Genomic DNA, 26,742 nt, shown 5'->3' with positions numbered 1-26,742 from the left:
GTGGTGCAGCTGAAACAAATAAATGTAGTTTAAAAGTGAGTTTTTCATTATCCGTTGATAGTCTGAATTTGTTTTGACAGCATTTCATAAAATACGAGGAAGATTTTATTAATGGAACATAGATGTCTAAAACTTCACAGTCAGTTTGAACCTAGACACATTTTATATTGCAAAAAAATCATTAATAGGCCTACTGAGTCGGACTGTCACTTTACAATCACAGGTTCATGAGTAGCCTAAACTACAGATTAGAATCTGTTCCATTAATATTTTCATCTTCAGTTATTGCCACCGGCATTTATTCCCGTCAGGTTCCAGCTAAATAAACAGGCCTGTAGCATATTTAAAATGAATAACAGGCTGGAGGAGAATTCCAGCACTTTATCATTCATTAAGTCTGGTAAATAATGAATGAGCAACGCTGTATACAATGTAATATTGTTAACGTATCGATCTTGCGTTTTGGAGCCAATCATGGTCCACGTTGGCAGCATTCATATTTCTAGCTCCACCCGATTAAAATTGAGCCTCTGCCTTTATTTACCCGTTGCCATCGTAGTATCGGAGCTCCATTGATTATGGCTTTTTTCCATCCCCACGCACGCGCTCCCATCAGGCTCAACATACTCAGAGTTGACTGAACTTATTCTGATCGGATCTGATTTCTGAAACGGAAACCCGGAGTTTGACAGCTCAGAGTTCGTCAACCCAGAGTTCAGGTTTACACTCAGAGTTTGTTGAACCTGCTTTCTGAAACAGGGCCCTGGCCAATGAGGAATATCTTGTCAATATTTATGTGCTATGAAACATCTGGACACACATACACACTTCTTCAGGCCCTCTGCTGATAGAAACCGCTCTTTACTTAATTCACTTTAAAGAACAGTATAAACTGGTTCAGCTGATAACTGCTGATCTTGTCCTTGTGCTGCATGTGAATGAATAATGAAGTTAAATGCTCAGAGGGACACAAGAAGATGCCTCTATGTTAGTCACGGGAAAATGCAGCCTTTCCACCTTTTAATGAATCAAAGCCACTGAACTCTTAACTCCACTCACAAAAAAGCTCTACTTTTAACACATTTTGAGATTCTCCATTCCTTACATACATTTCTTAAAATAAACCCCATACACCAACTGCATTAACACACTTTCCCCAGACTATACCTGTTCACCTAACCTCACATTTCCCCACTAAAATGAAGCACTGGTATCAACATAGTAAACACGAGATTCAAAAAACACATATTCTTTGTTAACACCAGAACCAGACTGAGAGACTAAAGGCACAGGAAACTGCTGCGGGTGTTTTCAGTTAATTAGCTGATTAGAGCTCTTCTCTGGTCGACATTTCTGTATTATAAAGTCTTTATTGTAAAGATCTAATTGTGACACCCTGTGGGGTCATGTGTGGGCGTTGCCTTTGCAGGTGAAGAGCTGAGACTGATTGCAGTAACTCTGGGCACCTGGGCTAATCGCCCTGTAGAGTATTTGTAATGCCTTATTCTTAGGGATGATGCTGCTGGGCTGAGGTCACAGACGTCCCTGCTAACTTACTACCCTCTGTTTCCCTCCACAGGTTCCACCTTTGTCTTGGTTTCTAGACATGCTGTTTTAGTTGTAGTTATTGTTTCTTGCACACATTTTCCATGCATCCATCATCCTGCCCTGACATGACTGAAATTACTGATGTTCATACCCCACTTTACCACCTTTACTTTGAAACAAGTTTAAATTTAGCTTATTTTGAGTTAAATAAATATATTTTATTAAACGTTTACCATGGCGGGTCTCCCTTTTGTTGTGGCCTTCTGAGCCAGGTCATAACAAATTTTGAGATACTGGAGTTTTGATTTCCATGGAGCTGTAAGCCGTAATCATCAATATTTAAACAAAACAAAAAGGCTTGAAATATTTCACTTATGTGTATTGAATGTAGAATATAATAAAGTTTCACAATTTCAAAATGAACTTTTCCATGATATTCCAATGTTACACCTGTACATGCAACAAAATGCAAAGCTGTTTAAAACAACGGTCAGGACAAGTGTGTGGGATCTTTTTGGTTGATACACTCAAGGTCAGGTAAACCTTTTAGTAACTGACTTTTTACTCCTACTTTTGGACACACAACATTGCCTTTTAAGTTATTATGACCGAGTTGTTAGTGAACAGTTTCTTATTTACACATCCAGCAGTTACAGAGTAACATCATTTTTTATTGGAGTTGTAGCCACCTGGCACATTTTAACTCTTTTTTTGCCCTTGGTTTTGCCTCTCAGGCTACCCTCTCCTTATTTGTAGAGGATGCGGCTGTAAGCAACCTGAAGTAAATCCCTGCAGACACTACTCAGGGCTGAATTACTGGACTGACAACATTTCTTTTTTTCTGGTCATATCCTTATAGTTATATTCTCCTAAAAAGATGCTAGAATTAAATATCAAAGACATTAAAAGAAAAGCTGACTTTTTCTAAAGATGCAAATACAACAATTATATATTAGAAGCTAAATTGATTCTACAAATGAGACAAGATCTGATGTAAAACATGCAGTTTTCTTACGAAGAGCAGGTTCTTTAGTATTATCCTGCAGAAAACACATAACTGAAACTACTACTAGAAATGTGCTGCATTGTTTTGGGCTTTTGATTTTTGCAGTGAGTGTGCAATGCATGAAAAGTGCTGAGTGTTGTAAAGACACAAAATTGGCGTGTGTGTTGAGAACTGTGCTTATGTGTAAGAAGGAAAAAAACAGCATGTAAGCACCAGAGAAGCCAAACCTGAGATTACTTCTTGGCCATTTGGTTCAGACTACATAAGGTCTGTACCAAATCATTTCCAAAATGAACAGATACAAAAAGGAGCCAAAAGAACTGAATTGACGCTTTATTCTTAAGGTACACATTTTATTCAAAAATAAATTACCAGAGATGCCTTTAAAAGGCAGACTGTCTCCAACCCACTCATCACAATCAAAACATTGTCCTATCAGATTCCAAGTATTCACACGACATGTTTCTATTAACGTCCGTCCTCACAAAAAGGAGAAAGCTAGTGTAAACCCTAAAGCAGCAACTTATCATTCTTAAACAAACCACAAACTGTTAAGTTGATCAAAAGAAAAAAACAGCAATTGTCAAATGATTCACTATAAAATGTATACAAAGTTTATTTAAATATTTAATCCAACATACATGCCCGGGTTTGTAATATGTGAACACAAAGAGAGACTACAGTACAAGATGGCGCTTGAGGTGAGAAATAATGTGGATGGAATCAAAAGAGCTCAGACAGATGTGGTGCAGCTGTTGAACAAAGTAAATGATAGAAAAACGAAAAGGAAAAAAGTTTCTTCAGTCCATTTAGTTCAGGTTCTTATTGTGAAGTAACCACTTTTTAAATTGTAAATGGCACTCACCATTTGACTGATTGTAGCATCTTTCGCTGAAGAGAGGGATAAGAGTCCAGTGAGAAGGGGGACAGATAAGACAGATCCACCCCCACATCTGTCAGTTAAATATGAAGCTACAGCCAACAGCTGGTTAGCTTAGCATAAAGCTTGGAAACGGGGGCGAAGAGCTAGACTGCTTCTGTACAAAACGTAAAAAACCCCCAAAATACTGCTTACTTGCACTGCTAAAGCTCACTAATTAAACACATTTGTTTAATTTGTACAAAAAATAAAGTGTAAAATTTGTTTTTATTTACTATTTTTACACTTGACAAGATACGTGTTAATTAGTGAGCTTTGGAGGAACTGGTAGAAGATGTTACAAACCAGAACCATTTCACCTTGCCTCCAGTCTCTATGCTAAGCTAACCAGCTAAGTAGCTTCATATTTAACTGACATATGAGAAGGATGTCATTCTAACTCTCAGCAAGAAAGCAAATAAGCAAAATTATGAATGACAATGTCATATTCCTTTAGAGGGGTAATAGGCATTTGAGTTAAAGATGATGTTTTAATGAATAAAACTTACAGCCTGTAGCTCCTAAAAATGCAAAGGGAAAACAGTGCTTTAATGAAAGGCAGTGGAAGAGAAAAAGGTTCAAAATGATAGTCCTTCCTGGCTACCCAACTACAGAGGCCTGGGCTCTGAAAGCTACCTTAGTGCTACAACACAGTACCTCTTAACACCATGCAGAGGGCCAAATGCTGGCAGGTCTGCTACGAGACGCTAGGCCAGATAAAACACGTCAGTTCTAAATTAAAAATAGATCAAACATCAGCTGAGAGGCTCGGGGCTTCCTACAGTACTCTTCAGGATTACAATCACAACATATTAAAGGGAGACACAGAGAGACATGCAGAGGTGGTGTCTAGAAGCAACCTGAGCCCAGAGTTTGATTATGTAACCTGGTGAACACACACACACACCTTCCAAAGTTGGTGTGGAGAGCTGAATGAACAGAGGCAGGCAGGTGAAGTACTACATGTCAGAAGAAGAGACTTGATTTTCTGCACTCGTCTGTTCAGTTCAGATTTGTAGAAGGGGACAGGTTGGAAATTTGACAGTTAAAATAGTCTCTCCAGCTCGTCTATGACAGGGGTTTTCAATTTACTTTCACTTCGGTAGCATCAATAAAATATGTTTCCTGACTTTGCTGAAATGACGAGGAAAAAAACGACAATCACCTCATTATTAGTTTTCTGAGTCGATTAGTCACTTGTGCTTGTAGGAAACATTAAATCAACAGGCTGAAGAGAAAGCAAACTGAGCTCTGAACTGTCTGGCCTGTAAGACAAAATGATTAAATGCACAGAAAAGGGCTTTAGTTTGCGTCCACTGTTGACAACCGCTGCCCACAGCATTGTCAGTTTTCCCTGAATTACAGCTCTAATCTGAAGCGAGTGCAGTCCGCTATCAGCAAAGGTGTCAAGTGTGTGTCGGCCTACAGTATGCACTACACCACATGCACCTATCACAGCATGGCACACTGGAGAAGAGGACAGTCCTTCAGGTCCTGTTTTGGCAAGTGAGGACGCCGCCGGCTTCTCCGCTCGGTCCTCTCATGAATGTGCAGTTTCTGCTCTCAGGCACTGGGAGGCGATGAAGAGCAGGGCAGACAGCGGGCCTACAGGTCCACGACAGCGAATAAAGACGGGGCAGCAATGTGATGGTCAGTTTTTAGGGGGCAAACAGCTTTGGTGTTGAACTAGTTCCACAGTTCTAGGATTGAGCACATCGAGCGAATGGGCGGGAGGGTGATGAACAAGATGGGGGAGGTGAGGAGGAAGAGCGTCAGTGAGTCTTTAACTTGGTGTTCTGCGAGCCCTGTTCTGTCAAGCTGGCTTTGATAGAGTTAACCACCGTCTGTCTGACGTTGTCTTCCATATAATGTTCGCTTAATGGCTTCAAAACCTGCAGGAGAGGAGAAACAGAAGAAGAGGATTTTGTGAGAACAAATCAACTTAACTCGTCTGAAAACTCGTCTATAAAAGGGGACAAAGAAACTGAAAGAAAGTAGGTTAGGAGAAAAAAACGTTTAAGGGAAAATAAAGGAACGAAAAACAGGACGTAGTCTCCAACATGCTGACCACAAACAAAACAAGACTCACAACACAACATCTTTAACTGAAAGAAATATATGAACCATTCAAGATTATTAAAAACCGTTTGGGCAGGCTTCAAGTCCTTGAGATCCTGAGATGGGCCCAGCCTGCAGGTGTTCAGATACATTCAGTGAAGGTCAGAGGAATCCGGTGGTTTAAGTATGAGAATCCAGCACCATTAGACTGACAAATTAACAATAAAGAAGCCAGCAAACTGCAGAAGTTTCAAAAAGAGAAGGAAATTTAACAGTCTGAAAGTCTGCCAGTCGTCAAGCAGCTAGTTTGTCTTCTTGTAGATGTTGTTGTTGAGAGGAGACAGAGCTTCGAGTCCCAGTGTTGCTCCTGATGGCAATGAAGGCAGGAGAGAGACGGGCCAAGCCAGGCGGCTCCTGACAGGCTCCAAAAGTTTGGAAAACACCTGAGAGGACAGCAGGGAGGAACAGTACAGTTAAACAAGGAAAAAGACCGACAGGCGAGGCAGACACCGGAGCAGACGGAGGGGAAAAGAAGATGATCCAGAAGAAATATTGGAGAAAAACAAAAAGTTTAAAAAAGGAAATAAGGAGAGATGAAAGACTGAGAAAGCATGATAGATGTTGAACCATACTAATGAAAAGAATACAGGGAGACTGGTATCAGGAAGAGAAAGTAAAATGAAAGGAAAAGCATGATGTTGAGAAGGGCAGGCACAAGTTCAGAGGAATGGGAAGCAACACCTCTCACCTTTCTGACCGTCTTCTGTAAAGTGGGTGAGGGAGGAAGAGAGACAAAAGCAGAGGAAGGAGGGAGAAGTCAGAGGAGACATGACGGCTGCGCTTGCGGTGAATATCAAACATCCATGAAAACTCAAAATAAGAAACACACACAATCTGACTTCCTGTTTGCTCTCCTGAGTAGTCTACAGGCCAACAACGGGAGGAATGAAGAGACAGTGAGAGCAAATAAAAAGGTGCTGACAGAGTTTCAGTGTGGAAGGAGCGCTGAAAGGTGAACTGAAACAACGGTTCTTTGTGAGATCGATGATGGGATGTGAAGACGAGACAACGATCATAAACGTGCAGTGGACAGAAGGAAATAAAAACTGTTGGGAGGATTCTTCTTTCTCTGGTTTTTAACACCTGGAAATAAAAAGGCAACAACGGCAACAATGTAATTTAAAAAAATAAAATAAAATAAAAAAAAGGTCACTCACTTTAAACTAAGAAGGCTTTAACCTAAACCCCAACTTAACCAATACTAATCCCCAGTTTTCACAAATATAACTATTCCTCAGGTCAGATCAAGTTTACCTCTGCAGTCCTTTAACACAAATACTTTTTTCAAAACAGTATAAAACCCCAAAGTAACATAAAAATATAATAATAAACAAACAATTTGTAGAGACACACTTCCAGCACACATTATTGGTTAAATCACTACCCCAACATTACACAGTATGCATAACAAATATGGGTCAGTAAATTGACAGTAACTTTTTATTCTACTGGAGTTACAAAAAATAAAATAAAAATCCAAGATCATCATATTGCCTGATATTTGGTTTTAAAACAAACATTCTTGATTGGTATCCCTTAAATTTTGCTATTAGCCAGGAAGTACTGTATATGTATTGAGTGGTACATTTAAAGTTGAAAAATAAACCGTCAGTGCACTCTGGTGGACAAACTATGTAATGTAGGGCTGAAACATTCCACTGACAGAAAGCAATTCCCTGATTAAGTGTTTAACTTACAGGTGCTGGTCATATAATTGGAATATCATCAAAAAGTTGATTTATTTCAGTAATTCCATTCAAAAAGTGAAACTTGTATAATTTATACATTCATTCCACACAGACTGATATATTTCAAATGTTCATTCCTTTTAATTTTGATGATTATAACTGACAACTAATGAAAACCCCAAAATCAGTATCTCAGAAAATTTGAATATTGTGAAAAAGGTTCAATATTGTAGACACCTGGTGCCACAATCTAATCAGCTAATTAACTGACTTGTCCAAAAGACGACCATTGACACCTTGCACAAGGAGGGCAAGACACAAAAGGTCATTGCTAAAGAGGCTGGCTGTTCACAGAGCTCTGTGTCCAAGCACATTAATAGAGAGGTGAAGGGAAGGAAAAGATGTGGTAGGAAAAAAAAAAGTGTACAACCAATAGGGATAACCGCACCCTGGAGAGGATTGTGAAACAACCCATTCAAAAACATGGGGGAGATTCACAAAGAGTGGACTGCAGCTGGAGTCAGTGCTTCAAGAACCACCACGCACAGACGTATGCAAGACATGGGTTTCAGCTGTCGCATTCCTTGTGTCAAGCCACTCTTGAACAAGACACAGGGTCAGAAGCGTCTCGCCTGGGCTAAAGACAAAAAGGACTGGACTGCTGCTGAGTGGTCCAAAGTTATGTTCTCTGATGAAAGTAAATTTAGCATTTCCTTTGGAAATCAAGGTCCCAGAGTCTGGAGGAAGAGAGGAGAGGCACAGAATCCACGTTGCTTGAAGTCCAGTGTAAAGTTTCCACAGTCAGTGATGGTTTGGGGTGCCATGTCATCTGCTGGTGTTGGTCCACTGTGTTTTCTGAGGTCCAAGGTCAACGCAGCCGTCTACCAGGAAGTTTTAGAGCACTTCATGCTTGCTGACCAACTTTATGGAGATGCAGATTTCATTTTCCAACAGGACTTGGCACCTGCACACAGTGCCAAAGCTACCAGTACCTGGTTTAAGGACCATGGTATCCCGGTTCTTAATTGGCCAGCAAACTCGCCTGACCATAACCCTATAGAAAATCTATGGGGTATTGTGAAGAGGAAGATGCGATACGCCAGACCCAACAATGCAGAAGAGCTGAAGGCCACTATCAGAGCAACTTGGGCTCTCATAACACCTGAGCAGTGCCACAGACTGGTCGACTCCATGCCACGCCGCATTGCTGCAGTAATTTAGGCAAAAGGAGCCCCAACTAAGTATTGAGTGCCGTACATGCTCATACTTTTCAGTTAGCCAACATTTCTAAAAATCCTTTTTTTGTAGTGGTCTTAAGTAATATTCTAATTTTCGGAGAGACTGAATTTGGGATTTTCATTAGTTGTCAGTTTTAATCATCACAATTAAATGAAATAAACATTTGAAATATATCAGTCTGTGTGTAATGAATGAATATAATATCCAAGTTTCACTTTTTGAATGGAATTACTGTAATAAATCAACTTTTTGATGATATTCTAATTATATGACCAGCACCTGTATGTATCGAGCATGAAGGACTGGCTGGTTTCAGCTTCTGAAATGAAAACAATGTTTGTGCTTTGGATGATGAAGTGATGAAGTCAACACCTTCGGTATTTTCAGAAATAATCAACATACTAATTGAAAATGATAATTATCATTAGTTTCAGCGCTAATTTAAAGAAACTGTTTCTATATTACCTCAAACATGTCAATGGCTTTTCTGTATTGCAATTTCTTGTTTGTTACTTACTGGCCAACACATAAGCCCGATACTGAACTATCTTAATTTTTCAACCTCTGTTCCCAGATTTGTGTGTCTGTGCAACTAATTGGGACATATTATTTTTAATTGGTCCAGTATTGAGCGAGCATGCTGCAGTCGGCAGCAGCGAAGGGCTGCAACTTAATCTTTGTAGGCAATTGCGCCCCGTCAAAGTATGTCCACTGAAATGCTTATTTTTGCCACTGACCGGGTCAGATTGCTGTTACAAATGTCAAATGTTATGGAAAGAATTCCTACAGTTAGACCTTTTTTAAGATTGAGATCCTTTTTGTTTAACCAGAAACAGTCACTATATCGCTCTCAAAGCCACCACCAAAGATGCTACTGTTAAATAACAGTAATTTTTAAAGTGTATTTGTTGTAGCGTAAAGTACCAGATATAACTCAAGCTTAATACCTAAATCATAACAACCACCATTAAAAATGTAGCCATTTAACTGTTTAAAGTGTTAATCTGTCTTCAACCAGACAATCAACAGTTTATTTCCTGCTGCAATCTCTCTCATGTAGATTAACGTGGACAAACACACACACATTCACACACACTCCGCCCTCCTCTCACATCGTCAACCCACCTGTTCCCAGAGTGTATCGGCCACCAGATCTATCATCGTTCCGATCTCCCGAAACTCTCCAGAATACTTCACATATGCCCAGGCGCAGAGCGACAGCAGCGCCACGCCCATCACCAGGTTAGCCAGGGCTGCTAAGGTGCTCAGGCCAATGAAGCCCGTCACCCCGGACACCACGTAGGTGACAAACATGACTGCAAAAAGTGTGGCGGGAGTGCGTGCGGTGTAGAAGATGTTTTTTCCGTCATTGTGCTTGGAGAAGTTGGTGTAGGCCTCATCCAGCTCTGACTCCAGCTGGTTCTGGTAGCGCTGGCAGAACTCATCGCCCCCCATTTTCTTCACAGAGCGGAATGAATGAACCGCATGCTCGCGAAACTCCTCGTGGAAGCGCTCCAGGTCAGCCGGGGCGATGTATGGCTTGTCCCCACCGCAGACCTGACAAGGAAAGACATGAAGTGACAGAGGAAGAAGGACTGTAGGGAAGACAAATATGGGCTCAAACTTTGCAGTAGCATGCAACTGGATAATCACTATTCAATGTGCAGGATTTTTATTATATTAAATATATATATATATATATATATATATATATAAAACATATTGAAATGTAATTCAAACTATTCTGTTAGTGTGCTGCTAGCTTCCTTAAACATTGAATTTAGACCATGACTACACCCTGCAACCTTCGGGTTTTTGAACCAATAACGAGTCATGCCGAGTGTGAATGAAAAACATGTCCTTACCAGCTCCATGTTCTTGCTGTACATGTCTTTGGCTCCTGCCACAGCGGTCAAGTTGTTGGCTTCTGCGGTCGCCTGACAAACAGGAAAAGACAATGACATTCGAGATAGCCTTTATTACCACAGAAGATGTGAATTAAAACCTAAAAAGCATGACCTGTTTCTTGAGAAGATCCCTCAGTTTTGAAACTAACCTGCAGCATGGACTTTGGGTGAGGCAGTTCCTCACCTTGGTAGATCTTTATGTAAGCCTGCAGGAACATAAAATAAACAAATGATCACACCACTGTTTCCTCTACAATGTTAATATTCTGCCAGCAAAACAAGAAATTAACAGCCCACCATCTAATTTCTTTAACACTCATTTTGGGGGACATATTGGAAGCATGCAACAGGATTCAATACCGCCAAACACTGAAACAAGCTATTTAAATCTAGCTTTGCAAACCAAAATTGAGTGGCAAAAAAACTGAACTCATTGGCTTTACTTTATGTCTTCACTTCGTTTGTCTTTTTCCCTATGGGATGCCACTGTGCATGATTAATCCATCTATATCTGTGTCTACTCTGGCAAAAAACAGAAAGCAATTTTGTGTTGTTTTATTCACTCTAAAGTTTGTTATTTTTTTGGCAGCAGAGTGAATCATTTGAGGCTTTATGTTTATCGACCTGTGGTCTCTCAGTGTGAAAATCACTGGACTAAAATCCTGCAGGACCTTGAAGTACTCCAGGAGATCTCTGCAGGTCACTTTGTTGCCTCCGATCTCCTTCTCTACCAGTCGGTCCGGGGCCAGGAGGAGAGGGACCAGCTTGGCCAGCGCCCTCTTAAATTCCCCATCGATGTCTGAAACACAGAAACACACAAGGTGAATGTCCTCTAGAGCGTGTCATGTCAGTCCAGCATGCGTGTGCATGTTCCGGTTTCCTCACCTTTCAGTCTGCCATCAAAGTAGGGGTTGGTGGCCACCTTGAGGCCAGGATGTGGCAGCAGGAAACAGCCGATGTTGGAGAAGCAGGAGTGGATGTGCTTCCTTACGTTCTGCAACTCTTCATGTTGGTTCTGTTTCACCTGGGTCAGCAGACAAGAATGTACTCTCACAGTGAAAGTGTGCTTTGATTGAATGTGTATACACATACTCGACATACTAAGCAAATTAGACCTGAACAGATAATGACATTAAGTGTGTCTGTGCTTTTCAAAGAGAGGTGTGGTGTGTCTGGCAGGAACAGTGGTTGTGCAACAGAAATAGTGAGGGAAAACAGTTCCTTTGCTCAGCAACCTGTATCCTCAAAACAAATGTGCATTTTCAACTTAATTTTAAAAATGAGTCTCACCTGTAGTCTTCTCTCCAGGAAGCTGTTGCCTCCTTCCAGGCCATAGTTGTGTTCATAAGGATAACACCAGTCCCGAATCAGGAACATCAGGGACTGAAACATTACAGACACATTATTGTTAGGAAGAAAACTTACAGCTGATATAACAAGGGCTAGATTTTGATGATAAAGGAACAAAAATTAAGTTTTACTTTTCCATCCTGTTTTCAGTTAAGGGTTAATCCCATAAAATGATTCATGCAAACACATCACTTGCTGTGCAGCCAATTTTAAACTGAATAGGTGGATTTTATGGACAAGTTCAATAGTACACACAGTCAACAGGAACAGTACCTGGAAAGGTTTCAGGTAGATCTCCTCCATTGCCAGCCGGCCATATTCTGTGAAGAGCTGCATATGAGAGAAAAGGCACATTAGGATCAGAAAACAGAAATTACTGTTACAGATTTTGGTGGTACTTTTTTCCTGGAAGGAGAAGAAATTACGCAAACCTGCAGATGCTGCAGGTCGTCCTCCTGGATGTTCTGGGAGAGATTGTACACCTGAAAATGAAACATGAATTTTGACATTTCAGAGAGAAAAGAAAAAGCATATTTTCCACCAAACAAGACATGCTTAAAGTCTGACCTGTACGGAGCTGGTCATTGTGCTGAGGGCGAACACAGTAGCACAGTCCTTTATAGTGGACTGGCTGTCAAAAGCTCCCTGAGTGTCAACGAGGAGCACAGCAACCTGTTGGGACAAGACACACATCTGGTGTTTGTGTTTCGTCTAAATTTTAAAAGGTTCTCCCAAAAGACATTTCAACCACATGTGACGACATTTTCTCATGAAGCTCCTAAGAACTGAAGGGTATGGTTTGTTTTATAACCGTCTACCTTTCTGCCATCAGGCTTGTCCACCACAAAGACTTCGCTCCAGATCTGAATTCCTGTGGTCTCCCTCTCGCAGCCTCCTCTCCAGGTGAACCCTGTCAGTGGCTCATCGTCACCTCCCATCCACGACTCACTCTGCAGCAGAGGGAAAGAGGGAGGACACAGAGAGGGGGTAAGATGAGAGGAAAGAGAAACAGAAAATGAGATGTACATTAGTTGAAAAAAAAAAAAAAAATTTCACATGGATTGAGAAGACAGATGAGGGGCAGAGGAGACAGAGGTTGTGGAGAGATAATGGTACGAGAGAAAGAGGGCGGAGTGAAAAGGGGTACAGGTCAATGGCCTGAAGTCCAGCAGTATTTGGCTCATATCACCACCAGGAGGAAACATTCATTGTACAAGTGGAGCTGTCTTTATTTGTGGAGAAACAATGTACTGTAGTGTTCTACTGGATTTTAATCCAGAGATAAAAAGTTATTAATCTGTTTGTAACCACAATATTTCCAAACCCTGTGTCCAACTGGTGTGAAATGGGATCTGCATTTATTGGTGACCAATAAGTCTTCAATCTAACACTACCAGCAGGCCTCACTTTGACTAGCCTTGTGTAACTAACCAGTACACCGTTGACTGAGAGAGTAACTGGGATGATTATTAGAACTTGGTAAAGAAGGTCTGTACTCCCGAGTTCTTTCTTGTTTGCCAATATGTTGTTTAATCCACAGCAGCATTCACGCTCAACACATTTTTACACTGTATAGTTTTCACAGTAACTGGTGTGAACACACTGCATGAAATGTGGCTTTCACAGTAACATGAAAAGAAGGCTTCAATATGAGACTGAAAGCCAAGCACAAAGAAAAGAACAGAAAAATGTCAAAGTAAAAGCAACAACTTGTGACCTTCTTTGTACTTCAGGCAGACAAGTGAGGAGATCCACTGACCACAAATATAAAAACAAATAAAGAAGCCTCAAAAGCTAAAACCTCATTTGCAAGGCAAAGTATGCACGAACACTGATTCTACTACTACATGACAGCTGTGCTGAGCAGTGTTGGGCAGTAACACGTTACTGTAATAATATTGCTTTTCCCAGTAACTAGTAGTGTAACTTTCTGAAACAGTAATATTATTACTAGTTACTAAGGCAACTAACGCTGCGTTACTGAACGCACCATCCTTGACGTGAATTGACGACTGTGCGGCAGCTCAGCGGCACCGGACAGTCTGTTGTTCATGTCCGCTGTTAGCCAAAACCAAAGGAAGAAAGGAGAATGAGGGGGAGAGGCGTTCTTTCCACAGCTGTAAGTAGCTACTGCCATTATTGTGTCACAGTCTAAGATGCAAAGAACATTGTCGTCTAGTGTAAACCAGCAAAAAGCTTTCAACCGTGAACATTTCTACATCTGATTTATTGAAGAATGTGCTGAAGCAGCACAGCAACGTGAAACTTACAGAAAGAAACTCCGGTACTGATGTTTGGACTCGTCAGGAGAGAGTGGCGTTAACGTAACATTTATTAAACATACAGAATACTCTTATATAGACTTTTATAAATAGGCTACATGTGCAGAACAGTCGGGATTTACTTTCCTTATTTTTTTTATTTCAGCCAGTGGCATTCAGAAACGTTAGGCCTAGGCTATATGCTTTGTAAAAAACACACTCCTTGCTGCTGTTGAATATGATATTAGTTAATAAAGTCGGGAGAGACTGCTTTGTTTGGGGGTGAAGGGGGGGGTGGTAGTGAAAGCAGTATTTACCATAATTAGCCTATAAATTGGATCATCATCATCAACGCTGGCCACCACATATTGATTTTCAAATTTTTTTACTAGGCATATTTAAAATCCTATTTGATTGAGGAGCTGTACCGAGGAGCATATATTCATGCAGCACCTCCTCGCTCGCTCCCTCTTTCTCTCTCTCCTAAACACCGCTGCACAAAACTGTCCAAAGTTAGAACCAACCCCCCCTCATTCTGTGGGACACACTGGAAAGTAACTAGTAACGTAACTAGTTACTTTTATCACCCAGTAATAAGTAATAATATTACTTTAAGGAGTAATAAGTAACTAGTAATATTACAATTTCTGAGTAACTTGTAACCAACACTGGTGCCGAGTGCCTAAGCACGATCTAATGATAGAGCAAGATGATGTAATTTGATCATTATAAATGCCTGCAGTCCAATCTGATATGGATAAATGAAAACAACTGTATAACAAACCAGTCAATAATATATCTTACATTAATTAAATGAATATAATGAACCACAGCCTGAACCAGTATCAGTGTTCAGGGAAAAATGTGAACATGTGCAGATCTGATCAGACTTGCATGAATGCCCATGTTAATGTTGCCAAACAGCTGTGAGAAAGGGTGCTGACATTCCTCCGTCTTTCCTGCTGTGTGTGTGTTAAAGCGCGCGTGCGTGTGTTAAGAGAGAGCATGTGTAAGTGAATGTAAGGGGATCCTGGATGCTTCTGTGTGACCAGCTGCTCCCAAAAGGTCTGAAGGACTAGTTATTGATACTTGTGTCAGTGCAAGTCACACAGTTGTTGGGTGGACATAAATGTGTGTGCGTGTGTTTGTGTTGATGTGTGTTTGTGTGGATGTGCGTGTATGTGATGTACCACTTTGTTATTCGCATTTTCAGACATTATTTCAGAGGCCAGTAATCACACAAAAAAATCAGGTATATTAAACCCAAATTTAACACTTGAGCTTCCCAACTCTTTAACATACACCTACCCAGGAGACCAGTTAAACCGCCCTGTCTTATTCATGCACTTTGGTGCGTGTCTTGCTCATCTGGCTAATATCCCATGATCTGTATGGGATCAAACAGGAAGCACTTGTTCGTCACATACTGGTAGACATGTCGATGCTGGTTGTAATCTCATCTGCTGTACTTGTTCATCTAGTTTAAAACTCTCTACTGACAGCAAATGTTACACAATATTAAAGGCCCAGAGGAAGGATGAGCTGTTATACGTTTACTAAGCACATGTAAGCAAGCACACTTTCAGCAGGGGCCTTTCAGATTAGTACAAATTAGGGCTGCAGCTAACGATGATTTTAGTATTTGAAACTTCGATAGATTATTTCAACGATTCATCAATGCGTCGTTTATGAAGTACTTTTGCTTGGCGGCGGCCTTATCCTTACAGACTGAGCTACTGCTGCCATAGGTGATAGATATTTATTAGTCCTTTCAGAAATTTATAGTGAGTCATATAGAAAACATCAGATCAACAACTAGACAGCTGCTTTACAAACATAAACATCACCCGAGTACTATACAAGTCATACTAAAGGTTTGTGCAGACTACACGACTTTCAGCGTCGGCCGATGGCCATGCCGTTCACACAACTTGCCCTCATATGACGGCAGTCTTGAAGTCTTTGCGGCGTTCACACTACGTGATCAGTGACACACACACACACACACACTACAGGAGCTGACAGCAGCTGTGTCACCCGACGCAGGTCTCCAAACCACGTTTGTCAAGAAAACACACATGAAACGGGAAATGAGCGATCCTGCACACGAAACAGCTGTTTGTTATTATAAAAGGTAACAATTATAAAGACAAAGAATCTGGGTGAAAGCATAGATTAGCACATGCAGGTAGCAGGGATTGTCTGAGCTACAGAGAGAGCTGCAGGTGAGTTAAAAAGGTGCAGCTCCGCGGCACCCAGTTAACTCTTGACTGTGAGGTTACAACTCACGGCCCAAAAAGGAGAACAATAAACACACGTGTGCACATTTTCAGCTGAGGTCTGCGGCTTACTTTGGCTTCAACTCAACAATCAGTCATGATTTCAGTTAAATGCTAAAGTTGCTGTTACCTTGTCTGTGGTCCACTGGCAGAACACCAGCTGCCTTTTGTTCAGGTGCCGTTGTGCTGTTGCCGAGGCCACATAAGTTTCGTTTTACGGTGGATGGACGGTAACATTACAGAGTTGTTGTTTTCTTTAGCTTGAAATAATCTTTGGACACTTGCTTCTTTGTCCCCCACTATTTTCTCTCTCTTCCTCCTCTTTGCAAACAGCTCCATTATAATCACGTCGTGTTCACAGCGTAAGCGCGATGTGCAACAGTAATGAATGTCCCTGCGAAACAGTGTGCTGTAAAGTTACATGGATTAAACAAAGCATTGATGCAAAGAATTTGTGTCGATGCATTTTATTAATCGATTTAATCATGAATTGTTTCAGCCCTAGTAAAAATGTGAACAATTTATTTTACTGATCTCACTGACACTGCGCACAAGAACTTCATATTAGACGTTTATGAGGTCAGGTCAACTTATCAGCATTGGGAAATTAATGTGTTATCATATCAGGACTGAAATAAAAGTTATGCAAAATTTATCACACAGATTTGACTAATGGATGATTCATATAAGAACAACTACATCAGAGTGCTTTTTATAATCATGAAAAGCTAATCTAATTATCGATGCATTTGTGAAAATATTGGTGATTGTTCCATGTGGACATTAATAAAAACAAAACTGAGGAGGTGAACATCTTACACGGACACTTTCAAGGATTCACAAGCTATAAAATAACTTCAAGTGTTTTGAAAAAGTTGCCAAAAGCCAAAGTTTATTTTACATGTACATTAACTTATCTTCTTATCAAGTAGCCTATTTATCTAGAAACAGTTGGATTTAGTAATAAATCGGGTGTGAACAGTTTTTTTTAAAGATGTCTGCATCTGCAATAAGCAATCGGCAACTATACACTAGAGCTACAATCATTAGCTGATCTATTGCTTGGTCAATAACAAATGTGCTAATAACAATTAGTTTGTTTTTTGGCTTTCTGTCTTCATTTGAAGCTGAAGAGTGAGATAGGAAATGTGGGAGAGAGAGGGGATGGCATGACCCGGGCGCTGCCGTAAGGACTTTAGCCTTGTACATGGTGCACGTGCAACACGTGAGCCCACCGGCGCCCCTGAATAGACTTTTTTAAAGAAAGAAATGTAAAAATCACTGGTTCCAGCTTCTCTTAATCTGAATATGTTCTGGTTTCCTTAGTCTCCTGAGACAGTAAATTGAATCGTGGTTTTAAATCTTTGGATTGTGGACAGGTGATAAGATATTTGAAGATGTCACCTTTGGGTTTGGGAAACTGTGGTGGACATTTTTCACTATTTTGTGACCTTTTATAGTAATCAGTGGATTAATCATGAAAACAATTGTTAGTTGCAGCCTTACTGTACACAGAGTTGACACTCTAATAATAAAAAATAACTTTAAAAGTGTTACCAGTTCACCCATGGTATTAAAGTTTGATTGGAACGTTTACGAGGACAATGGTAATATTCAACCAATGTGCAGCGTCACATAACGAACACTTAACATCCCGTGTTAAGTACCTGAACTAGTCTTTTAAACGCATCTCCACTGGGACATGAACCCTTGTATGTCCAGACACAGTGTGAAAACTACACACTATTTATCTCACCTGACTGTGCATGTAGCGCAGCATGAAGTCCAGCAGGAAGGACTTGCCCTTGCGGAAGGCCCCGGCCACAGAAACGACCACCACGTTCAGGTCCTTCACGTGATCCTGCAGCAGGATCTTCTCCAGCGCTGCAGTGTCCAGCTCAAAGCTGTGCTCCTCCTCGTTGGCCAGGACGATCTGGATGGGCCGGGCCTTTTCTTCCTCCATCACAGCCTGAAGACAAGAGTTTGCAATCAATATGGGCTTTCCCTGGCACTGAGAGGGATTTAAGTAATTACAGTGGTGATGAGGCAGGTTTCATGGAGGAAGAGAGAGAGGGAACTGAAAATTACAAAGCTGACATCAGCCAAGAAAGCACAGCCCAGAAAATAACTTGACACGAACACATTTAGGAGCCTGACGTGAAGCAAAGACACAGCTAGAATTCACAAGCGAGTTACACAAAATGGCAGAAAACTTTTTTTCCCCTCCAAAAACACAAATGCCTAGCATGTCTGCACCGAGGAGTCTTAAAGGTTTTACCACCATGAAGGTGATTTACTACCTGCTTTGGCAAATTTACTCCATAAATGAAATACTTTTGTCTTCAGGATATATGTGATCACTATTGCCATTAGAGCTAAAATGATAAGCGATTCATTTTCTCTTGATCGACTAAAGTGATTTTTTTTCAAGCAAATATGGCAAACATTTGATGACTCCGGCTTCTCCAATTTGAAGGTTTGCTGCTGTCTTTCATTGTAGTGAATCTGAATATGTTTGTTAGTTGAACAAAATGTTATTTGAAGACATAATCAGGCTCTGGGAAATTATGATGTTCATTTTCACCTTTTCCTGGTGTTTTACAGACCAAACAACTATTAGATTAATCAAGAAAATGATAATCAGATTAATAGATAATGACTGTTAGATGCAGCCCTCATTGCCATGAACTGATGGTAAACGCAGAATCTTTACTTGGACTATATTAATTATTGCCTGTTCCCTTCCTAAATATGGATAGTAGGGCTGAGCGATTAATCGGTTTCAAATCGAAATTGCGATTTGAAAGAATGTGATTAGCTGATCGTGAAGACTACGATTAAAATGTAGGTTAATTAAAGCGCATCTGACACGTTTCATTCATGCAGTTACAAAGTCATTCTGTCATCCTTGTGCAACAGACTTGCTAACCAATCACAAGCACCTCTCATTATGGTCCTACTCACCAATCAGAGTGGGCACAGGGCGTGTACATTTTACAACAGCAAACGAAACTAGACAACAACGTGGGATAATGGCGTCAGGCGAACAGATACAGGCCGAATTTTGTCCAGGGTCAACTCACTCTGAAGTGTTTCAGCAGCGGAGCGTTTACCCTGCCATACAATGTCAACGTGTTGTTAATTTGTCATTCTGTATGCTTCAACTACCAATAACAGCTCTCTGCACGGCTACATGGAGCATTTTAGAATAAGAGCGTTTTGGCTGCCTGATTTTACTGACTTACTCAGATTTTGTTAATTTGTCCTTGATTTTGTGCTTCTACCATGGTTAATTAGGCTACGTAGTTAAATTGTTTGTTTTGTATGATCAGAAGTGTGCATAGTGTTTTATTTTGAAAATCAGAAGTCTGACTTCCTACTTGGTTCTTCTGCTCTGTGCTGCTTGATGCAGGTTACGTCAAAAATAGACTGGCAGTGAATACTGAACTTTAGCTAAACTAAAAAAAACAAATTGGATCGTAATTGCAATATCTGGCAGAAAAATTTAAGAAAAAAAAAGGAATCTTTTTCTACAAATCGGTCGTCCCTAAAGGATAGTATATAGTCACAAATTAAATAATTATTCTGGTGAAAAAAAAGATAAAGAATCAGTGGCTTAGTTAGAAATGCTAAACATGCTTGTCAATAGACAGGAATGTGGCAGGAAATAAACTTTATACCTCTTCTTCCTGAGTCTCTTCATCTGGTGAGGTGGTGAGGCTGGCATTTTTGCCTGACTTTGAGGCCATGTTCACGGGAAGAAATTCATCCTCCAGGTCTTCAGGCCTGGCCAAAGGAGGCCTCTGCTTATGCCGATAAATGGGGACATCCTCCACGCCACTCAAGCCTTTAGAGTAAGTAGAGAGATGCATATACAATTACACTGGTGAGATAACAGCTTGTTCGTGTACACACAATGGACGTAAAGTGAGAAGAATGTGAAGGCAGGGTTAAGTAGGCCGACCCCAAACCACTGTTCTAAGGAATAGGTTTCATTGTCATGTGTTTGTTTGCGTGACAGGCTGACTATTGTTCTGATGAGGTAAAGAGAAAATGAAATATGTACATGAGTATTGTTTCTAGCATTTTGTGTTGAGCTAAATGCCGTTATCCACTCTAGTCTACACATCTAGGTCAAGCTCAAAAATAGCCTTGCACTGGAAATCACAAAGGGGTAGCAAAAAGGACACAAGAAAAGGAAGTTAGGAGGACAGCATTTTTACATTGTTCTACTCTGCCATTTTGAGGTTTCTGTGAAAGTCTATCCTTAATATAAAGTATATTTCCTCTAAAACTGCAAGACACTTTCCTTCCTGCTAAAGTGCGTTCACCTGCAGTATGAGCAAATGTGTTGAACCATGAACTGTAGTGGTATGCAGATGAGTGGCTTGTCTTGGTAGCATTATGTTCTAGGGCTGCAACTAGTGATTATTGCCATTTCTGATCCATCTGTAGATTATTTCTTTTATATATTAGAAAACGTAACAAACTGGTAAAACTATCAGTCACAATTTCCTAAAGCCAATGTGACATCTTTGGAATGTATTGTTTTGTCTCACCAACAGTCCAACACACAAAGATATTTGGTTTATCATCATCAACCAGAAAATATTTACATTTCAGAAGCTGGAAGAATTTCGCATTTAGCCCTATTCTTCAAACAAACAAAAAAAAACTCCAAACAGTTCACTGGTAATAAAAACCAAAAAGTGCCATGAACCTTATATCTTAATCAGATTTCTAAACTGACCTCTGAAGCATTATCACGGTTAACCCTAGGTACCTTCCTTTGCCTTCAGGTATAGAAATCACTGGTGCAGGATTCAGATGACACTGCCTGAAGTACTGGAAGAGGAAATCCCTCGGGTATATACCCGATACAGTCCACTGAACAGGTAGGACAAGTATCAAGCATTGCTCATCCAAATGTTTCAACTGATTAGCCATTCAACCGTACTGAGTTATGGCACCACAGTGTCTGTCACCAGACAAATAATTTTTTTGCAAACCAACACAGCTTCATAGACACACCTTGGATACACCACATATGTCCATTGGTAGTGAGCACCAAAATGAGATTTCACATAAGTTAGAAAACAAGAAAGCCAGAGATCGCACCTTTTCCCACAAGTACATGAATTTCAAGTGAGCACTTTCATCAACAATAACAGGTTCTCTATCAACACTAAGCTGAGGAAGCCAAGGAACCAGTGACATGGGGAGAACAAAACAACAAATCAGATTTAAAAAATTGCTATCAACTTCAGCATCTATAAAACGAACGCCGTGAATTGGACTCGAGACCCTTTCAAGATGACGGGAGGGCAGTTTTGAGTGGTGATATATTAGTCAAATATCGGCCTGATTAATGGGTTAATCTAATCTAATAGCATTACTGGCTAGCGTTAAATATATATTGTTATACTGTAGAGAATAATGCAGCTGTCACTTCTGACAAAATACCCCCACTCTCCCTTAAACACCAGTCGCGTTCTGAAATATACGGCCGAACCCAATTTTTTTTCTATTAATTAATACAAAATCCTTTTAAAACATGTTACTGGCTAAGACAATTATATTAGAATTTATTCTGCATGTAGTAATGGAATTATACATGACTTTTTTTTTTTATATTGCCATTACATATTGCTCTGTAAATATTGGCAATTGAAAAAACCCATATTGGTCGACCACTAGTTTTGAGGACACTGAGTGACATTCTTGCTCAAGAGGACATCTGTAAATGGGACATTCAAAGATCAGGTCTGGCAAATTCCCAAAGGGCAAAAGCAATGCTGTGCTAGTGTTTGAGGAGCTGCTGTAAGCGCGGAGCAGTTACAGTAATCTGCTCAGAACACAAATTAGCCCTGCACATTTCCTCAGTCTGTGGTGCCGTGCAGGTTCCCCTCAAGTCCAGAGCTGCACTTAGCAGGATGAAGTGGCACAGACTGCGGCCATAGAGGGGACCAGCACAAAGACACTATTCTGTTGGTACTGTGAGGAGTCTGTATTGCGGCAGAATGTGTGTGCGAGAGACAAAACACAATAAGCATGCAAGGAAGCATAACAGCCAGTGGAAAACCATTAGCTGCGCTGATACGTGCGTTCACTGCTACACTCACACTTCATGATAAAGTGGCTAATGCACTATCCTACTCCTCAGCTTGCAGAAAACGAGGGCAGAACTAAAATTAGCTGTATTACTTCTTATCTGATGGGGGCACTGAGCAGATGTTAACTGGCCTACATGTTTTCCTGCTCATACACACAAAGTTACCCAGGGATGGGACAAGTTTGTACATCACACACACACACACACGTGTGTTTTGCATCCCTTCAGTTCTGATGGGTCTATCTTTAACTATGCATGGCAGGAATAGTGCGCGTCTATGCAGGCTAGCCTACATCTCTGTGCTATGTCCCAAATCAGCTCTGCCTTCCCTGGACTGAAGCAGACTTTGATAAGGCAGCGGTCCACTTAACTTAACCAGCTGTCTAAATATGGGAAGTTTCATACTTTAAAAGAGCAGATTTCCCTGGCTCTTTCCCTCCAAGAGATTTAGTGTCTTTGGGAGTGAAGTTGAGTCATTCAAAGAAAATACAGGTACTACACTGCAGGTTAGTCACTCACAAATATTCTGCAAGTAAGATTATGTAAAATTTTTGCCGATATCTTCTTCTATTTCACATTTTCATTCTGATCTTGAGAGAGAGCACTGGCATTTAAGTGCTTAGAAAGCAGGTAAAACTCATGAAATCATCTTCTCTCTACTGTTGCAAAACAGATTATTAAGCCTCAGCACCCTCTTCCAACCTTGTGACATCAAGGCCATGCATTTGATGCATTATAAGTGGTTTCAGCGACCAGGCTAAATGTGTTCTTTATATGTCAAAACAAGAGAGAGAGGGAAAAGGAGATTTTATGAAAGTAAACAAGGAATCTGCTGTAGCCCATTAAGATGCAGGTACACCGACTTCCCTGCACACTGGTGCCAAAAAGACAACCTGACACGGCCTCCCTGGACAAGAGTCAACGAGGGCAAATGTTCAATTGCAGCAAGCAGACTAATAGGGAGTCTGTGAGAACAAAGTGCAGATTAAGAGGAGCTGAAGTTGGTAAATGTTGTTGCCACAGAGTCAGCTGGCTTGTTTCAAAGTAGGCATAAGGGTTATCATGGTAAGGTAGTCCGGACCATATCTCACATACGAGCCTTCCTACATGTTTGTAGAAATGTACCATTAACAGACAAAACCTGAGTGCACTCTGGAGTAAATCTGTCCATTTATTGTCATATTACCAAAAGAAAAAATATATAGTTTTCTGTTTTAAGATAAGTTAAACATTATCTGCCTGTTTTGATAAAACAGACCTGTCAAAAGTTCTGAAAGCCCAAAATGTCTTGTTTCATCCGACCAACAGTCCACAACCCAAAGCAAACAAAAAGCAGTAAATATTCACATTTGAGCAACTATGATGATAAAACTACTGTAATGATTAATCAATTGTCAAAGACAGTGCCAATGTCGATGAACTAATCAATTGTTTCAGCTCTATATAGCCTTTCTCCCACTTGCCAAAGCTGTTGACACAACATAGTGTTTTAAAACAACAGCACAGTCCACACAGATGCGGATTTGGATCCATGCTTGTAACATATTGTGTATTTGGTGGCTTCCAAATGAAAACCTTGATCCTGGTATTAAAAATAACAGCTGTAACACTGACACCACACTGAAGGCAAAGTGAGGAACCTGCATAAACCTCAATGCAAGACAAATCAGTATGTGATGTGTTCTTTTTAAAATCAGTAAACACTGTTAATGGCTATGGTTTACTTATCTTGTCTGTAAAATGTTTATACACTTATGTATCCAGTTGTATTCACTGCACAAAATTAGCCTTGCAATTACGTGGATAAGTCTGCTGGCAAACTGAACAGACTTAATAATAGGCTGTTTAAAAATATCTGAGTCATTAGTGGGATGAGATTAACGTATTATTGTGTGTAGTTAGTGAGTTGGGCTGAATCCCCCGTTACAGAAAACTGGTGTAGGTTAAAGTGGACGGTTTCAAAGTTCAGAAACGGTGCGGCTGAAGCCAATACAGTGCGGCTGTGCGACTACCGGCAGACTAGACAATACGGACAAGCCGCCGGTGAAAGTGACGGCCCGCAGAGGACCGGCGCGGGGCGACGGACGGTTTTGTATCCGGGTCACAGTCACTTTCGAACAACACAGCTTTTCAGCAGGTTTCCAGAGCGAAAACACGTTTTAACAAAGAGAAAACACATATTGATAAAAATGTATCTCCCTCTAGCTAACTTTCACGCTGTTTGGACTGTGTTGACACCCTGTTTGCGAACTAGGGGGGACATATTCTGGCAGGGGGTGCCACATTTGGCAGGACACCGCGGGTCTGCCAACTGAAAACAGAAGCGTCTGGCTAACGGAAAAGCGAGTTTGCCACTCACAGAAAAAGAAGACGACAGAGACGAAAAACACTTTAAATTTTAACCCCCGACCTCTAAGCGTCGTACTCGAGTCCCTGTCATAAATCTACTCGACAAAATACGTAACGGTTTACCTTCGTCGACAGCTCGGCTTTTGCAGTTGGGCTCGAAGTGATTTCTGCTCCTCAACCCGCTCACCTCCGCCATCTTGGACTGCTGAAATCTAACGTGGCTGACGTCAAAGGAGCTTTTTTTCTCCTCACGCAGTGCTGAAGGCTGCCGCAGATGGGTCAAGTACACGGCGATATGCAAACTATTTTTCTTTATTTCACAGACGCAAAGCAACGCGTCTTTTCATGTTTTTAATAATACCGAAAGCATATATCGTATTCTAAGTATACTACCATTAAAAAGGTGTTCCTTTGACACTGTTCTGTCTGTAGCTTGATTCAGGGGCGGAGCAAGTAATTCTGGACCCCTGCAACATCCTGGGCAGGTAGCAAGGCCATGTTCTCAGTACTAATTCACCCAAATTACACATTACTTTAGACTCAATTTACAGCTTTAAGGTGAAAACATAAAAAGGAATTAAGCCTTTCTCCACCAGAATTATATTCCTGGCTTTAAACCAACCTTAAGGCCATCTCAGGCCAGATCCACACTACTACATTTTTGTTTGAAAACGAAATTTTAAAACTAAAATGAAAAATAAAAAACTGTGGCGGTGGAAAATAGACTAGGAGTTATCACAAAGCCAATACTGCGACATGCACAGTACAAGTGTATAATAGTTTTGCGAATTTAAAACAATTTTAATAAAACAACCAAAACACTGTCAGCATGTGTTTTGTTGTGTGTTTTATTAAAATAGTTTTAATAAAAGCCAAACCTCAGTGTCTGCGTCATCTTTTTTAAAAGTCTACCGTTTTCACCTGTCCGCACTGTTACGCTACTCCAGAGTTTTAAAACGAAAACGGGGTCAGCAGCGTCTTCAAACTTCTCCGTTTTAGGTCTTCGGATTTGCCATTTTAGTCTAGACATGAGATGCAAACGTAGCAAAACATGTCCGTCTTAAAATGAAAACGTAGTAGTGTGGATGTAGCCTGAGGGAGATAACATTTACCGAAAGTTGAATTCTTAAAAATGTGAAAAATGTTTGATTTAATTGTTGGTTAGTTTATTTACTAGGGATAAACATAGCCAGTTTTCCATCCAAATGTCGTGCAAATTTTAACTGAATTTACAGAAAATTGGCTACAGATAATGCTAAATGAATGCATTTCCATCCAGCTGTTTATGCATATTCAAAATGTGCATAAAAACAGCTGGCTGGAATCACACCTATGAGTGGATAAAATAGAATCAGGATAAAAACAACTCACATTTTTTAACTCATTTTATGTGTGTGACAGGTGAGATGTGAAGGGAATAAATGCTGTTTTGTAGAATAAATTATATTTTATGTAGTTGTATGAGATGATATAAGGCATAAGTTAATCACAGTACTACAAATGGTAAACCCGACAAACTTTGTCCACCACAAAAGTGCTATTCGAACCCACAGAACTTACTTACTTTACATTAAGGTATTTTGAAATATTCTTAAGATACCAGTGTTTACAAATATGCCAAATTACTAATATGTAGTTGGGTATGTTTGTTGTTTAATAGTGTGGACAACAAATTATTAGTTAATCAAAGTTTAACCCTCAAAAACTCAGCTAACCTGACCAGGACTGTGTGGAGGTGGATCCTGTTTGAATGGCAGTTGTGTCTCTGTGGTGACACAAACAACATAAGTAAACAATGTGACTGTCACCACTTTCTGATTATGATTAGTACAGTGTTGAATTCTGAGTGACAGAAACACTTCCATTGCCTTTTCCAAAAGAATGCCCATTCACTTAAAGAGGTGGTATTATGCTTTTTGGCTTTTCCCCTCTCCTTTATTAAGTCATATCTCTTTTTTGTGCATGT

At 40.4% G+C, this 26,742-nt stretch overlaps 1 protein-coding gene across 2 annotated transcripts; it reads right to left on the bottom strand.

Moving 5' to 3' along the window:
• Positions 1-2,874: 2,874 nt before the first annotated feature.
• Positions 2,875-25,189, bottom strand: LOC123984103 (atlastin-2-like). 2 transcript variants are annotated; one of them, XM_046070790.1, is made up of 15 exons: positions 24,900-25,189; positions 19,996-20,162; positions 18,072-18,284; positions 12,594-12,725; positions 12,343-12,447; positions 12,207-12,257; positions 12,049-12,105; positions 11,716-11,808; positions 11,311-11,449; positions 11,097-11,224; positions 10,575-10,631; positions 10,384-10,455; positions 9,644-10,075; positions 6,280-6,294; positions 5,660-5,974 (listed from the first exon to the last, which is right to left on the bottom strand). In XM_046070790.1, the coding sequence occupies exons 1-15, from the start codon at positions 24,970-24,972 to the stop codon at positions 5,834-5,836; spliced, it is 1,875 nt and encodes a 624-aa protein (XP_045926746.1). In that variant the 5' UTR covers positions 24,973-25,189; the 3' UTR covers positions 5,660-5,833. The 2 variants fall into 2 exon arrangements, with proteins under 2 accessions (XP_045926745.1, XP_045926746.1); XM_046070789.1 differs by lacking the exons at positions 5,660-5,974; positions 6,280-6,294 and adding an exon at positions 2,875-5,365 and having other exon boundaries at positions 24,900-25,176.
• Between the last annotated feature and the right edge of the window lie 1,553 nt (positions 25,190-26,742).

This window comes from Micropterus dolomieu, linkage group LG15 (assembly GCF_021292245.1).
Source record: "Micropterus dolomieu isolate WLL.071019.BEF.003 ecotype Adirondacks linkage group LG15, ASM2129224v1, whole genome shotgun sequence".
Classification (NCBI taxonomy): domain Eukaryota; kingdom Metazoa; phylum Chordata; class Actinopteri; order Centrarchiformes; family Centrarchidae; genus Micropterus; species Micropterus dolomieu.
The sequence above is the reverse complement of the archived record's forward strand: the minus strand, read 5'-3'. Positions and strand labels throughout refer to the sequence as shown.

Excerpts from the sequence above, each read along its gene's own strand:
- LOC123984103 (XM_046070790.1), bottom strand. The coding sequence starts at position 24,972 with ATGGCGGAGGTGAGCGGGTTGAGGAGCAGAAATCACTTCGAGCCCAAC. Across the intron at positions 11,809-12,048 it reads TCTACCTGAAACCTTTCCAG|TCCCTGATGTTCCTGATTCG; the intron begins GTACTGTTCCTG and ends GTAATGTTTCAG. Across the intron at positions 10,076-10,383 it reads ACAGCAAGAACATGGAGCTG|GTCTGCGGTGGGGACAAGCC; the intron begins GTAAGGACATGT and ends TTTCCTTGTCAG.